The sequence below is a fragment of the Thunnus thynnus genome, chromosome 17 (genome assembly GCF_963924715.1).
Source record: "Thunnus thynnus chromosome 17, fThuThy2.1, whole genome shotgun sequence".
In the NCBI taxonomy this organism is placed as follows: domain Eukaryota; kingdom Metazoa; phylum Chordata; class Actinopteri; order Scombriformes; family Scombridae; genus Thunnus; species Thunnus thynnus.
This window is the reverse complement of record NC_089533.1, coordinates 8,840,131-8,860,582: the sequence shown is the minus strand read 5'-3', so window position 1 is coordinate 8,860,582 and position 20,452 is coordinate 8,840,131. Positions and strand designations below refer to the sequence as shown.

The 20,452-nt window shown below is 39.9% G+C and overlaps 1 protein-coding gene across 2 annotated transcripts; it reads right to left on the bottom strand.

The window, feature by feature from the left end:
• Nucleotides 1–4,545: 4,545 nt before the first annotated feature.
• On the bottom strand, nt 4,546–19,435 carry atp6v0a1a (ATPase H+ transporting V0 subunit a1a). 2 transcript variants are annotated; one of them, XM_067615755.1, is made up of 22 exons: nt 19,289–19,435; nt 17,887–18,044; nt 17,153–17,231; nt 16,968–17,065; nt 16,755–16,883; nt 15,811–15,893; nt 15,036–15,162; nt 14,822–14,904; nt 14,644–14,737; nt 12,382–12,594; nt 11,611–11,761; nt 11,185–11,324; nt 10,874–11,040; nt 10,683–10,773; nt 10,297–10,415; nt 9,971–10,187; nt 9,741–9,848; nt 9,525–9,632; nt 8,759–8,803; nt 8,105–8,222; nt 7,795–7,966; nt 4,546–5,666 (listed from the first exon to the last, which is right to left on the bottom strand). In XM_067615755.1, exons 2-22 carry the CDS (start codon nt 18,001–18,003, stop codon nt 5,573–5,575), a joined length of 2,553 nt encoding a protein of 850 aa, XP_067471856.1. In that variant the 5' UTR covers nt 18,004–18,044; nt 19,289–19,435; the 3' UTR covers nt 4,546–5,572. The 2 variants fall into 2 exon arrangements, with proteins under 2 accessions (XP_067471856.1, XP_067471855.1); XM_067615754.1 differs by lacking the exon at nt 8,759–8,803.
• Nucleotides 19,436–20,452: the final 1,017 nt, after the last annotated feature.

Below are 20,452 nucleotides of genomic sequence, written 5' to 3'. Positions count from 1 at the left end.
TATGAAAGGACAGCCAAGAATAAATCTTTCTGAGCTCTTGATTTTCAGCCCACAGCGCTCTCCTTGTTTACTACGCTACAGGATTAGGGAGTTATTTAGAGCACACACACACACACACACACACAGAAAAGTACCTACATGGATCCAGACACGTGGTCAACTCTAGGGAGGATAGTCTACACTGAAACTCCTCTTTCGAGCAACTTTAGATGATGCTTTCTGCCTTATCTCAGCATTAAACTCAAAAGATGTCAAACTGTTTTGGAAAGAAGTGAAATAAAGGACACAAAATTAAGATGTTAATTTTAGTAGATCGCTCTGCTGTCATTTGTAAAACATAGTCTGCTGTCAAAGATAATGAGATTGGTGAAGATCTGACAGTGATTTGTACTCAAGCGTTTCTTACACTTACTTCTTCTATTTCTATATGCTTGTATTTTGGGTTTCTAGACCCAAAATACAAGCCCATTTTTTGTGAGCCGCCACCTGTTGATTTGTCAGTATTTTGCATTTTTGCACTGAAGATTTTGAAATGAGAGAGAAGCAGACGTCCTTTTCTGGAACTTGGTAACTTGTCAGTGGAGCTCCAAACTCCTCCAGACTCCAAGAAATGTTTTCAAGGTTTCCTGGAGCAATTAATTAGTCAAAAAGTCAGCTGTCACATCTTTTTATGTGATTGTCACTTGTTTTCTTTTTTTTCTTTCTTCTCCTTTTCCCTCCCTTTTCCATCTCTCCTGGCTTTTTTTTTTGGCGTTATGTAACTCTCTTCCACGGAGGTATGTGGAGGTGTGCATATTTGTGTGTGTGCCTGTGCGTTCAACATTGTCACCGCTGGCAGATTTTCATATTGTCTGAAGCTTCCTGATGTAATCGGCCAAATCGTCGTGTGAAAAAAGAGCCTGGAAACAATGGCTGGGGGTCAGATGGGTCGTGGAAAACCGTTTGAAGAACAATGTTATCTGGAGACCTGGTAATAAAATCCCACTGGTGTGTTAAGATACGAGCCCTTTGAGAAAAGAGAGTCTTCCGCTGTCCCAGACTCACCTGTGCCGTCTATTAGGCGAATGGACCTGCTTGTCAGTCAAGTCTGAATGAACATTTTTATCCTCTCTGTCTATCAGACACCATAACTCCTGATGTTGACAGCTTATGGGAGTCTGTCTTGACAACAAGACAGGCTTTATTTTGGCTGTGTTGCAGCTGAATGTCAAAAGGGATCAAGACCTAGAAATATTAGTGAGGACAGATTGTGTCAGACAGTTTTTACACTAAAATCAAACAAAATTGAAGGTTTGGAAGTCTGCTGTTTGTGTGTGTGTGTGTGTGTGTATGTGAACTTTAAAAGTGGGCTAGAATGGAAAAAGGGGTCTTTTCATTGTCCAACTTTTCCAAGCTCTTGTGAAATACTTTTCCAGTTGAGATTTGTTTATACACTCACTGACCAGAAATTACTTTTCTTGTGGGTCTGATTAAAAAGGACTTTGTTTAGTCCGTGCCAAAGATGTGTCAAAGATATCGCATAAAAGACAAAATATTAGCCTAATGATTTCTTTCATAACAACAGCACAGAAGCACGAGCTATATGAGCTGCTCTTAAAATGTTATCATTTGTTTGTCTGAAAGTCTAACACTGGGCTTGAAAGTGTGTGTGTGGGTGGAAAACAGAATAAAAGAGAACATCAATATTATTCCACAGCTGCAGAGTGCACAGTACCTTGGAAAGGATCTTGAGTCTGTCATCCCACAAAGATGTGTAAGATGTTTGAGTCTTGATGTGTGCCAGCAAGAACACAGCGAATCCAGATTTCTTGCAGATTCATAACACATACTGTAGTGTGGGCTCTTCACATGGTGGAGCCTGTGGTCAGCCACAAAACTATATAAACAACATTGCAATATTACACACAGTAAGGTATGGATTGCTATTTGTAGTTTATGAAAAAGTAAAGCAAAACATGACAGTAATACTTGTGGATCTTTAGTTGTTACCAGTGTAGCTGTTTCTAACTGGCTAATACATCTAAAACTCCTGTTTTCTGTGCCTGGATCAAGACAACACCGAGGCCTGCAGCACTAGAACAGCTGCAAAAGCATCTCTGTTATCCCAAAGAAAAATCTACTTTAACCTTAGAAGAAACACAACATTCCTTGAGACAGTTTCTGCCAAACGAAAGTGCACTTAATGTTTGCCTTAGATAAAGGAGTGAAATAATAAGCTCAGTCTCTTCGGGGTTTATGCTTTGAAACTGCAGAATAGAAGTCCCTGGAAGTGTAAACACAGCAGGATTTCTGGGGCTCTTATGCAAGCTTGCTCTCACCCCTGGTTCTACATGACACTCTGGGAAATATCAAATTAAATGAGCTTGCTCGAAAAAAAAAATTGTAGGATAAATAAAGAGCTCTATTATTACTTTGTGGCTAATAGCAGCCACCCCCCTCGACAAAATACAAAGGATAGGGAACATGATGTTCCTCATCTTCATGGCTAAAGGTTTTTATAGTAGGCCTCCCAAGGTGCAAGTAGGATGAGACACTGTGTTAGACTTTGTGTTGGCAGTGACCCATAAAAAAAAACCTTCCCTTACATGCTATGTGTTAAAATGCAATATTGTGTAAAGCTGGATGTTTCTTGCTGCTTTTGACAGGACTGAGTGAGTCAAACAAGCTCTTTCAAAACGGGTGGAGGCACAAGTGGATACTCATTATAACATAATTGCCTGTAGACGGCTAGACTGAGCGAAACCAGTCGATTACACAATGATAACTGACATGTTAAAGAAAAGGCCCATTATGCACAGAACACGCAAGTGTACATCAGTTTCCTATGCATTCAATGTTCTTGCGGGTAATTTCATTTTAGTTTGCCAAATAAATCTCTGGTTTCCTGTTTCAGGCACAAAGTTCAGCAGTGGAGCAGGTAATCAAAATAATGAATCTGTCACAGACTACTGTAGGTGCTTTTATAAAAACTTCTAATATGCAGTACAGTGGGAAAAACAAAACTCTTATTTCTCAGGGACTGCTGTAACTGCACAGCCTGTTCAATAGCACCACCAAGAGGAGTGCTAGCAGAATGAAACACTACAGTTTCTGGAGCCACTATTATATGTACAGAGATATGAGTTTACTCAGTATCATTACAGCCTTGAGTGATTTATTGCACTATGTTAATGAGGTACTTTTCTTTTCTTCCACTATGTCAGGAAAGCAACATTCAGTACACAAACACATGTACTGCTGTAACAGCCTGTACACATATATACGAAACAAACAAAAACTAGAAGAGTGCACTTGGTAGAGTGCAGGTTTCCACCAGGTGTGTCTGTTGCCAAGTATAGTCTCAGTTTTCTTTAAGATGCATAGAGTAGTATACTGGTATTGTAAGTGAGAGTCCTGCTGTGTTCACTTAAACTTAATACGGAAAAAATAAACGGTACAATAAGTCCAAACTTCTCTATACTTATTTAGAACATTTTGTTGTAACACACCACACATATTAAAACTTCTCCCTACCTACCTAAGAAGAGAAATTAAGAAACTAAGAAGAGAGAGAGATATCTCGCTCAATTGTCCCTCCCGGCTCCCTTACAGTCAAGATGACGGCAACGCTAACAAAAACTGGGATTTATTCATCTTGTATCGTGCTTAACTTTAGTAGACTATAACATATCAATTATGGGGTGAATCTGCAGATACTCCGGTTCAAGATGAGACTAAACTTTTCTATGGATGTCGGCTTGTTAGCTACGACAAAGGCCGAGACGTGGCCTGCAACAGATTTGTTTTTAGCCTAGCCGATAGACAGAAATGACTTTTGCCGCAGTTATTGATCACTTGCGTCCCCCACCGGCCCGTTAAGAGGAGTGAGGAGTCAGCAGTCAATGGCGGTATAAAACATGTTATAAAATAGGTTTTTCAACAAGTGTGAATTACTGCAACCACGAGAGATCCCTGAGCATACAATCATAAATGTGCAAAAAAAAAAAAAAAAATTAGGCTGATAGGTCCAGTAGTCTGTGAGATTAGCTGCGAAAAGATACACGCACGACCAAACACACGATCAATAAATAAAAAAAAACCTCTCCATGGATCCTTAACTATTTTAATGCCACACAATTTTTCATTCTCTATTTGAATAGATGACAAGAAGGTTGATGAACACATTAGATGAAAACAAGTTGTTTTTGGCACATCTGGAACATGAATCATCATATTAACTATGTATCAATCATCTTATATTGTGTTTCAGGTGACTTTTTTGGCATTATACAAAACTTTGGTGCCAAGTATGATCATCTAAAATAAGTGAAGGCCAAAATCCTGCCCCCAACTATGTTTAATATTGAGCTTTAAAAATGTAATGCATAATATTGAGATTTACCTAATAATGAACACCACTGTATATATATATATATATATATGTTACATATATGTCCAGCCCTGCAGATTTGTATATAAACATCATACTTTTTAATCAAACATCTCCTATTTTGGAAAATAAATTCCATGACAGAAACAAACAAAAAAAAAATCCAAAAACAAAAGTTAAACCAGTTCTTTCCACTTTATTGACACCGAGATGCACAATCAATGTTGGTGCTTCACAATTTTAGAGGAATTCTCTATGAGCAAGTCTTCTGTACGCCTGTCGTACTCCCTTCTAAATGTCACATTTAACATTTTAAACAACAAGTGAAACCAGCATATGGAACAACAAAAATATGAAAGACTGATACTGTCAAATCATTTTTAGTATGTTGGATTATTAGAGAACATCCACCTTTACATCCATCTACAGATTCCCCTTCATTCTATCCATGTATATCCATAAGAAACAGATCAATAAACACAAAGAGCATCTATGGCAATGTTAGAGCACAACACAGGATTAAACAGTCAGTTCATCTTAATTTCCAAAGAACTGTTTAACTGTATTCCCTTTGGACCTTTACAGCTCTGTGTGCGAGGTCAGTATGCAGTCTAATAGCAGTGTCTGCATGTGCAGTGCGTTTCTGAAACCGAACAGATGAACTGAACTGCGCACGAAGATGTCGATTGAATAACAATGCCGATACAGAGAGAAAGAGACGACCTGGATACAACAATGTGGAGGAGATATAAAGAAAGTTAAATACAATGTTTGCTCCTGTGTGTAACTTAAGCCACTTTACTCTGAATAAGCATCTGTCAACATGTAAGTAGATCTAATTTATAATGATCTGCAGTGCAACACTCCCACAAATGAAAAAAAATGCAGGTTTTTATAAAAGGACAAATTTGCATAAATAATATTAAACTAAATAAAACACAGGTAAAACAAAAAGACTTCACTAAGACGAGACATATAACAGATTACAGATAATGCTATTTTTCTGAGGAATGAGTAGTAATTTCTGAGTAGATGTGCCAGATTTAGATACTGATTCTTAAAATGGTGAGAAGTTTAAAACAAAATGGCATTTTGACAGAGGTCAACAACAACAACAACAAAAAAAATCACTATTCATCACCACACTGATTCTCAAGAAATAAGTGACTTTAATAGAAGAAGAAGAAGAAGAGTAGTCAGATCTCAGTCTTCAAACCTCCCATCCAAGATGCTTTCAAATGTGAAAGGGAGGAACTTGAAGCCCTGGCCCGAGTAAAACTTGTTTTGGAACTCAACCCTGTAAAGGAAATAAAAGATGCAATCAACAATGATCAGGACGCCTCTTTCACAACAACACAGACACATACTGTGATGACAGGCAGGCTTGGGTAATGCTGAGCGGAGCAGTTGCGGCTGGCTGATGATGACCTCTGCTCTCTATTTCACAGTCTTCCTCTGTAACAGAGTCCACCTGCACCCGCTCATGTCTACATCCCTGCTCCTGGAACTGGTCCTGGGTCCCAGACATCTAAGCCTCTTCCCTTCTGGTAAATGATCAGGCTCTATTTTTAAAAAAGGCCAATGCTAAGTGACAGCCGGATGACCTTTTAACTGAGGAGTCGCAAATACTTGCCATTCCATCAGTCTGTCTGGTGTAGGAGAGTAGACGAGGGGGGGATTCTCATTTTAAAAAATTACTGTACATCACTTTTTCTTTCAAAAACGCTCCGACGTACGTCCTCTGTGTCTTGGGCTGATCAGAGTTAAAAGAAAATTCAAAATGCATACCAGCAGTCTTGTCTGTACTGATTATCCTAGAATTTCACAGGCTACATTTGTTTTAATTTCAGAGATATATTTTTATTCTTTTTAAAATACAAACACCAACTCGGGACATTTTTCTACATATATCAGAAAACTTTTTCTTTCTGATGCAATCACTGGAAATTTTATGATTGTTGTTTTTATCATTCGCTTCTCTGTGTTCAAAATTGATCGTCCCCGAAGGCCGTTTAGTGAGAGTTGACTCACCGAGTGTTCTTGTGCAAAAAGGACAGTTTACAGAGGAGACCCGACTACAACGTAGGCGTGCTCTGTAAATGTGCCAGTGGATTATAAAACCAGGATGACATTCAGCACAGCCAGACAAAGACACTAATGAGGAGACAACAAAGGCGTGTCCGTGCCATTCCACAGACTGTTCTGCACACCATGCACACACGCGGCATTAAATGGAAAGCACAACGCTGACAAGAGCCAGACATGTTCCAGGCTACGAGCCAGGAAAGAGAGCGGGAGATGGGAAGCCACAATCTGTTAACTTCTAATTGGGACACACCCAGGTTGACTTGCAGATACACCCTTGCTCTGACTGATAACGGCATTGCAGTGACCCCTACTAGACACAAAAATTTGAACTTTTCAATAAAACACTGGAAGTACTTTTAAACATTTTTATTCTGGGCTGCATGCCTAGAATATATGCAAATTGATTTTTAGACTGTTTATTATTATTAGTTTATAATATTTTCAGTATAGTAGGTCTTTTACTACAAACACTGATAATATCTGATGCCATGTTTGTTAAAAAAAGACAAATTCCTCTCCCTGACGCCCTTTTTACACTCCTGACTTGTGTTCAAACGGACCAATTTTTTAATTTTATTTGTTTACTTTTCCCTAAATAAATGTCAGCAACACTTGATCTACAACTTCAGGACAAACTGTGACACTTATTCATTTGCCCCCTTTTAAATGCAAGAAGCTGGTCCTGGTTCTTTGCCCTGAAAGACAGACTGATATGGTGACCTGCTGTATTAAATTACTCACAGACTGTTTGTGTGCAACCTGAGATGGTCCACTGAAAACCAGAGAGGTTGGAGAAAAGCTCTAACCTGCAGATGGAGCTATAGCACTGTAGTTTACAGTGCTTGTAGTCATTTGGCATTCCCTGACTACTTCTTTTAAAATAGCAAATTCGATGTATGGGAACTAGGTTAGTGTTAATAATTATGTTATTATGTCTTATATGTTCTTTATAATGTAATTCAATCACATTATCCAATCAACACCCCTTTCAAACCGATAAAAACTGAATATTATAGTGCCATGTGCATTATGTTGTACATGTGTTGATGTAGTTCACCCCTCTGTATACACACAAAAATGTAGACACCTGTGATACCATTGCTTGTATCTTAAGTAGCAAAACTAAAACAGCCTTCATCAGTCAGACTTAAGATGTTTCTGTATGTGGTATGCTGCACTTCCTTTTTCTTCACTATTGGTTTTGTGCGTCTGCCTGCACGCGTGTCTATGACAGGTAATACACGAGAGTGTGGCCAATGTTAATATCGAGGTGACAAAGACAGGAAGCGACACACACTAAAACAAATGCAACAAAACGAACACGTTACACAACTTACCAGTGCAGTCGCAACGCGTGCAGGAAGGCTGACAGACCTTCCATAATGAGAAGAATTGCCACTGTGAGAACAGCGAAGAAGAAAAAGACTATGGACAGGAGGAAGAACCCTCCGAGGCTGCTTGTGGAAAGGCCGATGTGCATCACCATGGACCACAGCACCTCTGACAACTCTGTGCATAGAACGGAGGAAGCACACAGATTTTACTGCAGTGATGAGGAAGGTGTCCATTCATCTTACTAAATATGTCCGTTAATTTATGGTCAAACCTTGGGGATAAAGGGAGGAAAAAATGCATTGTGTAACTTACGTGCATGAGCCAGACTGAGGGCCCAAAGCCTCAGATAGGAAGCAGTGTTGGAGATACAACCCAGGCAGTACTCTATGGTGTGGATCGCCTGGTGCACTGCCACGTCTGAAAAGTTAAACTGTGGGACAGAGACATGACATTGAAATGTAACTGCATGTCAATATGGAACTCTAGAAAACAACAGCTCTACGACAGGTCCTGAAGTCCACATAGGAGGAGTCTGGTTCATTGTGTGTGCATGATCATTCGGGTAATTAAAAGGAAAGCCATTTGTAGAGCAGCACACCCTCAAGATTAGAAGAGGCATTGTTGTCTTAGGACGCTGTGAACCCATAAAAATCAGTTGTGCTGCTGATGCCTCATGCACATCACTGCAACTGTAAGGAAGCACTGGCCAACAAGATGCTGCGCCCCCTGCTTGAGGAATCCCTGCAACCCATGTTTCAAAAAAGACACCGACCACACACACACACACACACACACACAGACTAACACATACATACGCACAACACAGACACGGCTAAGAGCAGCAGGAATAGGTTGACAGCATCCACAGTCAACAAAGCTGAGGGGCGGAAAGAGAAAGGATTGCTAAGACATGCACAGGGAGGGATAGATTGCAGGGTGGAGGTGCAGTATGATCTCCTGTCCTACCTCTTCCTCCTCGCAGGCCTTGAAAGCAGGTGACAAAAGGCAACGCTTGGTTATTGACAACACACACACACATATATAGATGGACAGACAGACATCAGTAAACAGGAAAAGTAATGAAAGAAATCAGTTACTTGCTTAAAAAAGGAAATAAAGATGAACATTAGATGATGACAACATTCTGCTCAGAAGTACAGTCAAGACATTTCAGAATTCAATTGGGGGATTTAATCAGTTTAATGTAAAACAACTCAGCATCTGCTTCCTGGTAGTATTAAAGCTCTGCATGATTTATTGAAAAAAAAAAAAACATGACTAGTTTGAAGTTCACAAGAAGTGAAACAAGGAACTGCACACAAAAGTGGATGGTATATGAAGCACAGAACTGTGCTACAAAGTAAACAGGTAAATGATGTTTCTTAATTTAATCTCTGAATTGCATTTATAATAATCTAAGGGTGGAATAATAATTTAGAAATTTAACACACATTGGCGCTTGTAAACCTTTTGTACCAGACCGGACATTCATACATAATTGATGTGTGTCAGCGGCACAGGAGGAGTGGAAACATACAGGTATTGGTTTCTCTTTACAACTGTGTCTAAATGACTAAATTATTAAAAAGATGTGAGTAGATCATATAACCCGTTTTCCCTTCTCCTCTCTCACCAAACCGCTGGCCTGCCGTTACTCTAGCTTTGTAAGTAATGGGAATAAAACACAGTCAGGTAGAGGACAACGTTGTTGACGTGGACGTTTCTCTTTTACCTCAGGCTCCTCCTCAGAGTGCTGTGAGAGCTGGTCATGCTGGATGATTTCTGCCTCATCCTCAGTGGGTCCGTTGCCCACCCTAATCCCTCCAAAGTTTGCTGTGCCCTATCAAAAGAGATGGGTTAAAATAACAAAATCACTGGAATTAATAATCACTTATTGTATTTATAGCTACAGTACAATTATTGATGGCACTTGCAGGCTTTATCTTACCAGGTTTTTCCGCCACAAATACTGTCTCCGCAGAACCAGAGTTTTCACTATTAACATACAAGGAACACATGCCAAGGCGATGACCACCAAGAGTGATTGTAAGCCCATCTACATATTCAGGGAAGAAGAACAAGACAAGGAAAAAAAAAACACAATAAAAGGACAATTAGCTTGCAGAGGTTCATTTAGGGACAAAGAGATGACATGTAGAACTAAAATGTGTATCTGACCTGTCCTCTGTAGAGAGGTTTGTTACTGGGGTCATTGTAGTTGAAGAGGAACATGTTGATGAAGGCAATGAGGAGACTAGGCGCATCCTTAGAGGTGCGTGCATCGTATGACACCCACTTATAGAAGATTAGAAGGACTAGGTAGCCAAACAGACTGGACATGAAGATAATCTCTGGGATAAATCCCAAATAGATATTTAGTGGCTTCTTGAAATACCTGATGAGAAACACAAACAGCCAATTTGTCACAATCACATACAAATTCAAAGAGAAAGAAATACAACGAGAAGTGTGGCGGCATAAATAGAGATGAAAAAAAATCTCACAAGTGGTTGAAGAGACTGAGAGTGACTCCAAACAACATGTGGATGACTCCCAGGATAACAGACATCTTCATCTTGAAGGAGTTCAGGAATGTCAGCTTGTTGGTGGCAATGTTCCATATCTAAGAGACAATATGGTCAAAAACGGTTGCAAAAATCTGATATTTTTAACATTACACTTTGATAATTAATGTTGAAGTGCAAGTTTATGTTACCACTGCTACTATTCATTGATAGATTTTTAGCAATGAGTCATTATTGATCATTTATTTTCAACAGATATATAATAATTTGCCAGACACAGCTTGAAAGAATGTTATCATTAGCAACTAAGCAAATTTTTACTTGTCAGAATTATGAGACCACAGATGTGAAAGAAAAGTAATCACCGGATCAATGCCAATAGGATACGGCCCATTGAAAACTCCATCTATTGCTGGGTCCAACTGCAAAATTTTATTCCCATCGAGTGTTTCGAACCTGAACAGGAAGAGAACACAGATCAGTTTTCAGACTTGAGTTACTACAGCAGTCACTGGGTTAAAGCTCCAGTCGGTCAGTGATTACCAAAGACACTTACGTCCAGTTGCCTCCCACTCGAGCGTCAAACATCGGCCTGACGCTCCAGCCGGAGCCGAACAGATTGAGGGACTTGGAGAAACAGTCGTTGTAAATGATGCCCGTATAGACTGAGAAGATTCCCATCAGCAGGATTATGTAGCGTCCTGCAAACACCATGCTGAACATCTGTCGCGAAACATTAAAAATTACATTAAAATCTCAAGTATAAACTAAATCCATGGCAGCAAGTCATGTGTAGCTTAGGGGCTGGTATGTGTCACATGTAAGGAATGTCTAGGGCTGGTGAGATGGTCATGATGGGATCCGTACCTCATTATCGTTCTTCTGGGCCATCAGCCTGCTCTCTCTCAGCACAAGGTATAGAGCAGCGCAGGTCATGAGCATCCCGTGGCCCAGGTCACCAAACATAACCGCAAATAGGAAGGGGAAGGTGATGATGGTGTATGGAGCTGGAGACAAGGAGGCAGGCATCATATGAGGGGAGTGTGGTGAGGCAGGGGAAACGACACATGCGTGAAACAACGTCATGATACACAGCATGTCTCAACAAGGTGATAATGGATGATGACGCAGATGCTGCAGCTGAAGCAAAGCCACAGCTGGGTAGATAGATGTTTTTAGGAAAACGTTCAGTTGGCTTTGAAGATAAAGGTCAAAACTGATGGTCTAGGTAAGACAGACACACGTCAGACTTTTAGGGTAGTACAAAAAAATAAGGGTGTGACACATGTTTACCTGGATTAATCTCACGGTAGCTGCCGATCCCATAAGCATCCACAATGTTTTGAAAGCCTGAGGTGAACTTGTTTGTCTTGTTATAGGTGGGTGGGGTCTGCTTGGTCTGCATTCTGTTGAGAATGGAAGGCACAGTGGAGCCGCTCTTCTCCTGAAGTGCACACAAGATTATGCCACAAATTTATTTACTTTCACTGAAAGTTGAAACTCTTTCTAACTGAGAAGACATGAGAGGTATCTGCTGCTTTCTCAGTAAATCTGATGCCCACCACTGCTCTGAGCTGTGTATGAAGTGTGTGCACCTGGCTAGCTTAACTTATAAATGGTGTCATACATCCTCAACTACCCCCCTTTTTACACCCACAGTAGCCTGTTTTGTTTTTTTCAAACGTTTATACAACTTTTCGAACAACTGTTTACTTCTTATCTGGAAGAACTTGCAAGTGGTGTCTGCCCCCGCCATAACTTATTAGCTCCTCCAATTCATGTAGACACAAGTAAATAAATATAATTTAAGTTGTGAAGAATATATACTGACCTTAAGTACAAACAAAAGCTTAAGTATGCTGCTGGCTGAACATCCTGTTTACACTGACCTAGTTAGTTTCAAACTGGTTCTGCTACATTCAACATATAACGAGGTAAACTTGAACCAAAGTCCACTTTCTAAAAATAAAAGATGTGTGTCTGTGTCTTTGAGATGTGAAGTAACCCCACTAAATGGTGGATAGTTTCCATTAAACATATAGTGCTTGGTGTTCAGTTACTCACCGTCCCCCTTCGCAGGGCAAACTGGATGGAGTCCAGGTCAGAGACAGGACACCACACCTCGGCGATCAGACACTTCTGAGTGACATCAATGTTGCAGAGGTTTAGGGTGTGGTAGATGGCCTTCATCTTCCTCACCTTGATGAACCACACTCTGACTGTCTTGGCTGCAGCCTGCAGGACCCTCTGCCTATGATCCTCTGTCTGGTTCAGCACCTTTAGGGGCAGACAAGAGTAGAGGTGGTCAAATCCCTGCAAGGTAAACTGATTAACCTAATCATCACAGCAACAGTCCCTGAGCTGAAAGGTTACACCACAAATGCTCCATGTGATAGTCAACACAGTTTCAGTTCATTTTGCTCCTTGTCATCTGTGACAGTGGTATTTGGCAGCTTGACATATTCGGTTTCTGCAGTAGAGACAATGGAAGATGCTTTGGACTCGCTTTCACTTGTAATGAATCTATATCCTCCGTGGCAGAAAAACACATTACACAAGCCTTCAGAAACTCCTGCAGGTTAAATTGGACTGACAAAACACTTTTAGGGCTGACTGACTAACACACTCAGTATAAAGACTTTAAGACACTCGCCAGCCTTGCAACATTAATGCTACAAACAACCCATAATGCAACCCTCCGTGTAGAAGTCGTTTTACACCAGTACTTTATCTATTGAAAAAGAATATCTGACGTTGTGAACATGTAATTGTCTAGCCGTTGACGGACTGTGTGTGCAAAACCTATAGACCGACATGCATAACTGGTCAAAAATATTCTAGGTGGTTCACTGATTAACGGTTAACTATTGACATCCCTAGTCAATACCCACTCCTACCATATTGGATCACCCTGTGCTTTCCTAGAACTATAAGCGACAAAATGTAGATCCATTTCTTAAAATAGGAAATGACAAACTTACAATGTCCAGTGTATAGTAATCATCACCCAAAATGATATTGAAAAAAGGTATGAAAGAAATCAGCATGTTCAAATTACATGTATTATAAATCATATCAAAATTACTTCACAGCCACGTGAATGATAATGGATCAGAAGACTCATAATGTCATAACGGGACACTAAAAACAGCAACATTTAATCAGACATACATTTATATTCATAGAGGGTTTAAATTTACTGGCGTGATCAGTTGAGTCATATATGGAAGGGAGCAGGCTGTCTAATCCATTAGGTTCTCCCATAAGAGATATAGGATAGTCTCAAGTGTGCTGCTGTATGACTCACATTTAAAGCCAACTCCCATGATCAGCAAATAGCAGGATATATAAGCTCTATGCTGTCTGCCTATAGAAAAAGTCTTGCCTGCTGTTGAGAGGCTTAATGGTCCACATGCAGCTGATTGCTACTCAAATAGCTTGACATTCTTCCTCATCCATGCCATCCAGCTCTCATGCCCACGTAGCAACAAGCACCCACATTCCCAAGTATATACAGCTGTGAGAGGACATCAATCGAATTGTCGGACAGGATGCATGCCAAGAATGAAGTATCTGTCTTGTGCTGTAACTGTCAATGATCCTCCAATATTTGAGCACATCTATCTTGAACAAAAGGTGAAGTAGTATGTGAAAGACTCACATAGAAGTATAGCAAAGTTGAGCTCTATGACATGCAAGTCTGTGCAAAATGATGTAAAACACTCCCATGAACAGGTGTATCATTACATGATAAAGATACAGGAGGGTTCTCATTTGCAAAAGAAACAAAAGGAAAGGAGGATTCCCTGGGGCCTCTCTACTTTGCACTAGATAACAAGTCACTGAGGAAGAATGCAACATGGCAGACACAATGACAACAGTCATTGTGTTGTACAGTCTCTGTACAAAGATCCAATAGCATTTCAACTAATCTCCCTATCCTACATCATGGGTCACTTACAGTACAGTTAGGATTGCAGACCATCTTTTGTGACATCTTTTAAGTATCCTTCTCCCACTTCCATCTTTGAATTAGATCAGTGGCCAACGTATGTAACATTTTCTATGAGCTGAAAGGAACTTAGATCTCTACTGCTTACAAAATATCAGACTTGGAGGCAAAGTTGGAAGCTGAGAATAAACTGTATAGAACAGATGTGTTACCGTCCTTTAACTGACCTAATGACTTATGAAAATTTCTTTACCAACACTTTCCAATGAAAAGAAATTTGCTGACCAGGCAGACACAAAAAGGGGAACTAGCTGGTGTGAGCCAGTGTTAATGAGTCAACCGAATGTAGGTGCTTTCTCTGTCAACGTATTTACCATTTGTAGGTCATCAATGCGAGCATTCACCCCTGCTAGCATCTCTTTCCTCTCCTGAGGTGTTTCTGGACACGGGTACAACGTTGCTCTGAACCTGAGGACAGATGAAGAAACACAGATAAGTATCTGTTGGCCAAAAACACATCAGAAATCATACAAATATTGGCCAGTCACTTACCCCTCACAGATCTTCTTGACTCTGTTCTTAAGCTGGTCTCCTTGGAAGAAAATGATGAAGACAGACTTGTGGACCTGGTCCCCCTGTGGAAACATTATACAGTCAAGACTTTGGTCAGTATATTTCTGTACTCCACTTGTTCTAAGTGTTAAACAATTAGTTTAAAAGTTTTTTTTAGAGACCACTGATTATTAGTTGGGTTTACAGTACTGACCGTGGCAGGGTCCTCCAGAGGATCTTCAATGTCTGCCTGCCTCAGGAACACATTTCCTCTGCAAACTCTCCACAGCATCCTCTCAAACGTGGGGATACGTTCCCTTCCAATAACTCCAGCCACAAATCTATAACAGAGGGACAAATTCTGTAACTGTTGGTGACGAAACATCTTAAGAAATGCCTTTGAGAACTTGATGACAAACAAAAATTAGGAACTACAATGTCACAATTGTCACTCATAGCCTCAACAACATAACAATTACTATGTAAAGCCTCGGTCATTTTTTCTACCTGAACAACTGGGATGGTCTTTATGTGAACGCTAAGCAACTTCAATCTTCACCCAATAAAATATCATATGAAATACAAAAAAACTTTATAAAAAATGTACATTCCATAATGTTTAAAGACAGCTTAGATTATCTTCATGTAATTAGTCAACAACACAAATTTGCTGTATATTGTCTGTCTAATAATGAATGACATTATTCTTTGGTTCTGTCTTAAAGAAGAGCTGATCATGGTGATAACATGAAGTGAAATATCTACACTAGTAGGATTTACACTTGTGAATGTGGATTCTGAAAGGATTTCCGTTTCAGATGACCTCTGTTGCCTGACTAAGCTGGGCAGCCTGAGCTGGTGTGTGGGAGGTGATTGGCTAGTTGTAACACTCCGGTTTCAGACACAGATGGCTGAAGTGCACAGAATGGAAATCTACAAGAAAGGCTTAATCCTTTTAAATTAGGGACAACCACAAAAAACAGACTCACCCCAGTCTGAGAGGAGCCCCTCGATTAACCTCATTGGGGTCCAGAAGGGTGGATGACTCCTCCAATAAACTGGGGTCCTCCATCTGCATGAGAGTCATTTTACAAATCATCAGCTACAATAGCAACATAATCATTTATTGCCACTAAATTACCAGACACGCATACTTGTAAACATTGCTGTTATTTACATGAATGTTGTGACAATTGGACAGAAGACAAAAAGAGCAAGAGCCAGGGATTATTTCCAACATAGACAGTGACTTTCACTAGTTAATGACTGACCAGCTACATGTTCTGCTAAATAATTCACCTCAATCAAAACTCATAACAACTTGTTAAAGATGACTAAACATCGGAAGTCAACCCAGTTTTGCTTGTGAAGGCAATGAAGTGGAATTGATGTTGGGCAAAGGTCGACAGGCAAGGAATTTGCTCTGGCAGATGAACAGTGTGTGCACAACTGACTCTGTGCAAAGTATTATACAGCAGTAACATCACAGCATATTGACTAATGTGAATAGCTGGTGTAAATGTGCCAAGGCCATGTGAGCAACTATAAACGGTCACGAGTGGAAACACCTTTTGCCAAATCAAGCTGCAATAAGCACTCCTTTGTGTATGTGTGTGTGTTTGTGTGTGTGTGTAAAATCCACACAGAAAGCTTTTCAGCAGAGTCTGTATAACACCACTACACTGAGTCTAGACTGAAACGTTTTATCTTGCCCACATCACAATAAATATATTAATGAATTAGATGGTCTATCAATAAATATTAGTATTATATAGTTCATTTGCCCCTCAAACTGTATTTAGTGGTTTCAGATGTCACAACCATAGACATTAACAGTTACAGTCCCACTTCTCTTTAAGGTCCCTGCAATACTAGTTAAACGAAAAACCTAAGCACATTGTTTTGCAAGGCCTGCGTGCACAATCAAGCTGACCTCATCAAAAAACTGTTGCGTGCGGCGCAGTATGTGCTTGAGCTCAGTCAGTTCCAGGAAGTTCTTCTTTAGGGCTTCTTGGTTGGTGTTTATTTCTTTCAGCTCATTCTCAAGCTTCTCAAATGTGGCCTGCAGGGAGACAAACAGAGCGGTCAGCTCAGGGAAGCAGCAAATAATAGAGCTCACTTTTAATCTTTAAGAGAGAGAAGTCACCTCCAAGTCGATCATGTCCCTTGGGAAAGGGACTTCAGGGTTCTCTCCTGTGTCAACTATCGGGATGTTGGCCTTCTTAATCTCTTTCTCCACAAACCCTGCGAGAGATAAGGAATAGTTTTATTTTCATGTAACTAGTGTACAACTACTCCCAGCCCTGGCAAGAAATATTTAAGCTCACTTACTTAGTTTGCGATCCATCTCTTCACATCGTCGTACTTCATTGACAAACTTTCGTTGGAACACATTCACATCAGGATTTAACTGCATGAAAAAACAAAAAAAAACAAGAAACATAGGTTAAGCAACAGAACATAGACTGTCATGTTTGCAGGGACATTACATGAGAAATTACAAGAATTGTGCATCAATATCCAGAATGGGTACCAAACCAAGTACATGCACTTAGATCAGCAAACTAAGATGCTACGATATCAATAATTTAACTATGAGCTCAAATTCTGCATAGCCATATATCAATTACCATCATTCTTAAGAGGTTGTAAATAAACCTTTGTGATAAGTGTGAATAAAGCTCTTTTCTATATCATCGTTTGTAATCTTTTATTTGTTTTTAACTGGTGGAGGATGTCAGTGTATAACGTGATCACATGAATAAGATACCACTGTTGAAGCAAAGACCTTCTCTGTTAAAGCCCATCCTGTATTCTAGCAGAACGCTTCCCTCAGGGATTGTCAGGAATGGGCTTTCTCATGCGTGGAATGAGGGATCAGCTGTGAGCACATGATTAACATGATGCAGAAGGCATGCACTTTCTCAGCAGATGACAATGACCTACAGGTACCCCTCTTGGAAAGCAAGTCTGAGATGGTAGAAAACAGTAAACCTAAAGAAGTCTGTAGATATTAAAGCAATAATGATTCAGAGGATAACGGGATGGGACAGAAGTTGACTTACATCACGGAACTGCACCATCCCAATCTCTCCCAGCTCACTGACACAACAGTAGGCAGCTTCTGACTGGAGGAAGAGCTGGGCCAGCGTCATCTCTTCACTTCGGAAGAGTTCCCCCATGTTGTTGGAGGATGTCAGCACCCCTAAATCAACCAGAACCTCTAGAAGCGAAACATCGATATTGTCCATCAGTAACACACAACCTTGATTATCACTTTTAGTTAAGACACACTACATACTGTATATCAGTGTACATTCTATTAACATATGAAGGATCAAAGAAGTTCTACATTCAACACTTTTCTCTGCATGGCGCACTAGTGTTATGGTCACTAATGAGGGAGTCCTTCCTCAGTTGTGCGCTAGTTTCGCACATGTGTGAGAAGTTGGCATGTGACAAAAGGAGAAAAGAAAAAAAATATCAGGTTGTCCCCATGCTGATCCCATGATCAGTGCAGGAATGTAGTTACGCTGAAAGAGAGTTTGCTGTGTAATTGCAATATAACTAGAGGACTTTTAAATGGACTCAATTTCTACTGTGGATGGAAAGCACAGGTTAAAAGCCAATGCAGTTAGTCTGCAGTTTCTGTAATTGCTATCATTTAAAACCAAAAAGGTGAAGATTTTCTCAGAATACTTAAAAGCTAAGCAGCATAACCTCCCACTGTAAAACGACTACACAAGGCTTATCTGTGGATTATGAGGTAGCATGTGACCTGTAGCTCTAGTAAGCCTCAATACTCTCACTGCATCAATCCAGAGTGCACATTTACAGATGTAACACAACAAAACAGGTTTCTCTGACAAAACTACCCAGTGTGAACACTTCGTATTTATCTAATGGATTAGCTAACATGTCAAACAGTAACGTTGGCTACGGTAACTAGCTTAGCGACGTTCCCTGACAGCTATAGCTTCACCTGTCAAAACTGGAGATGTCATACCAATAAACCAAACTGACAAGCCATTATTACAGCTATACGGCCATCGACCCAACTAATTTATTAACATGGCTTAATGCAATAACGTAGACATAGCTACTAAGCTAAAAAATGTTTTACGTTAGCAAAACAATATTGGTTGACGGTGCTAACTAGTCAGAGGAGCAAACGTTAAAGTTTAACATTAAGAGCAAAATATAAAACAGAATATTAACTGTAGTGATGTTGATATTAACTTTTTCTGACATCAAGTAGTTGGTTAGCTAACTCAGATATCAGTGAAACTAATGTTATCCCAGTTTGCAATTTAGCGATAAAGTGTGGCTAACAGTACAGCTAACGTAACTTAGCGCACCTGTTGTTCGATACTTAACTGACACTACAATAATAAAATAAACATTACAGTAGTTTAAACCATTTCTCATTTCAATGTATCTTATCCGTAAGCAATAGTTTTCACTCACTATTTAAGTGGAGAGTCCTTCCTCCCTCTCCTCTTTCCTTTCCTTCGTAGTTTCCTCTATGCTGTTTATTGTGGACTCGGCTGCTTGAGGCAGCCAACTCGACTCCCTACCGACCTTTCAAAGCGGAAGTATCGCGTCAAACTGTGAGATTCGCTATCAGTGTCACAGCCAATCAGAGGCGGAGTAGGGGCGGGTCTTCGCAGAATTGTTGTCAGAGTGTTCAGCGCTCCCTACTGGTCACACTGCGTAACTACAATCCTCTCTAACAAAGATTTTATTTTATTCAAGTATTTATAAGATTGAGTTTCTTTTTCACATTAGTTTCTTTGAGAAGAGAGAAAGAAAGAAAGAAAAAAAGAACTGTAAATGAGTCAGACACCCCCCCCCCCCCCCCCCCCCCAAAAAAAAAAAAAAAACAAGCAAACAAACAAATAAACAAAATATCTCATAAAATTCATACATACAATATAAAAAGATGGACAGAATAGTACAGTACACATTCACCAGTAACTCAATGTGTAACACATGGCAGTTAGCAAGGAAAGGCACACAGTTTATCCACACATTTGGTAAGGCAGGGCAAGGCAATTTTATTTATATGTAGGGCTGCAACTGTCCATTATTTTCTCGATTAGCCAATTAATTGTTTGGTCCATAGAATGTCAGAAAATTGTGAAACATGTCAATCACTGTTTCCCAAAGTTCAAGATGATGCCCTCAAAAGTCTTGTTTTGTCCCAACCAACAGTCCACAACCCAAAGATATTCAGTTTACTGTTATAGAGGACTAAAGAAATGGATGAAAAGTCACATTTGAGGAGCTGGAATTGGAGAATTTGAAGTTTTTTTTCTTAAAAAATGACTCCATCGTTGCAGCTCTCTCTTTATATGCACATTTCACTACAAGTAAACTCATTGCCTTAACATACATACAACAACACACATCATGTACAGATACATGCAATACATTAAAGGTGCAGTGTGTAGAATTTAGTGGCATCTAGTGGAGCGGACTTGGCAGAAATGGAATATAATATTCATAAGTACGTTTTAATTAGTATATAATCATATGAAAATAAGAATTGTTGTGTTTTTGTTATCTCAGAATGAGCCTTTTACATCTACATAGGGAGACTTCTTACAGGGGTGTTTGGAATGCATTGCA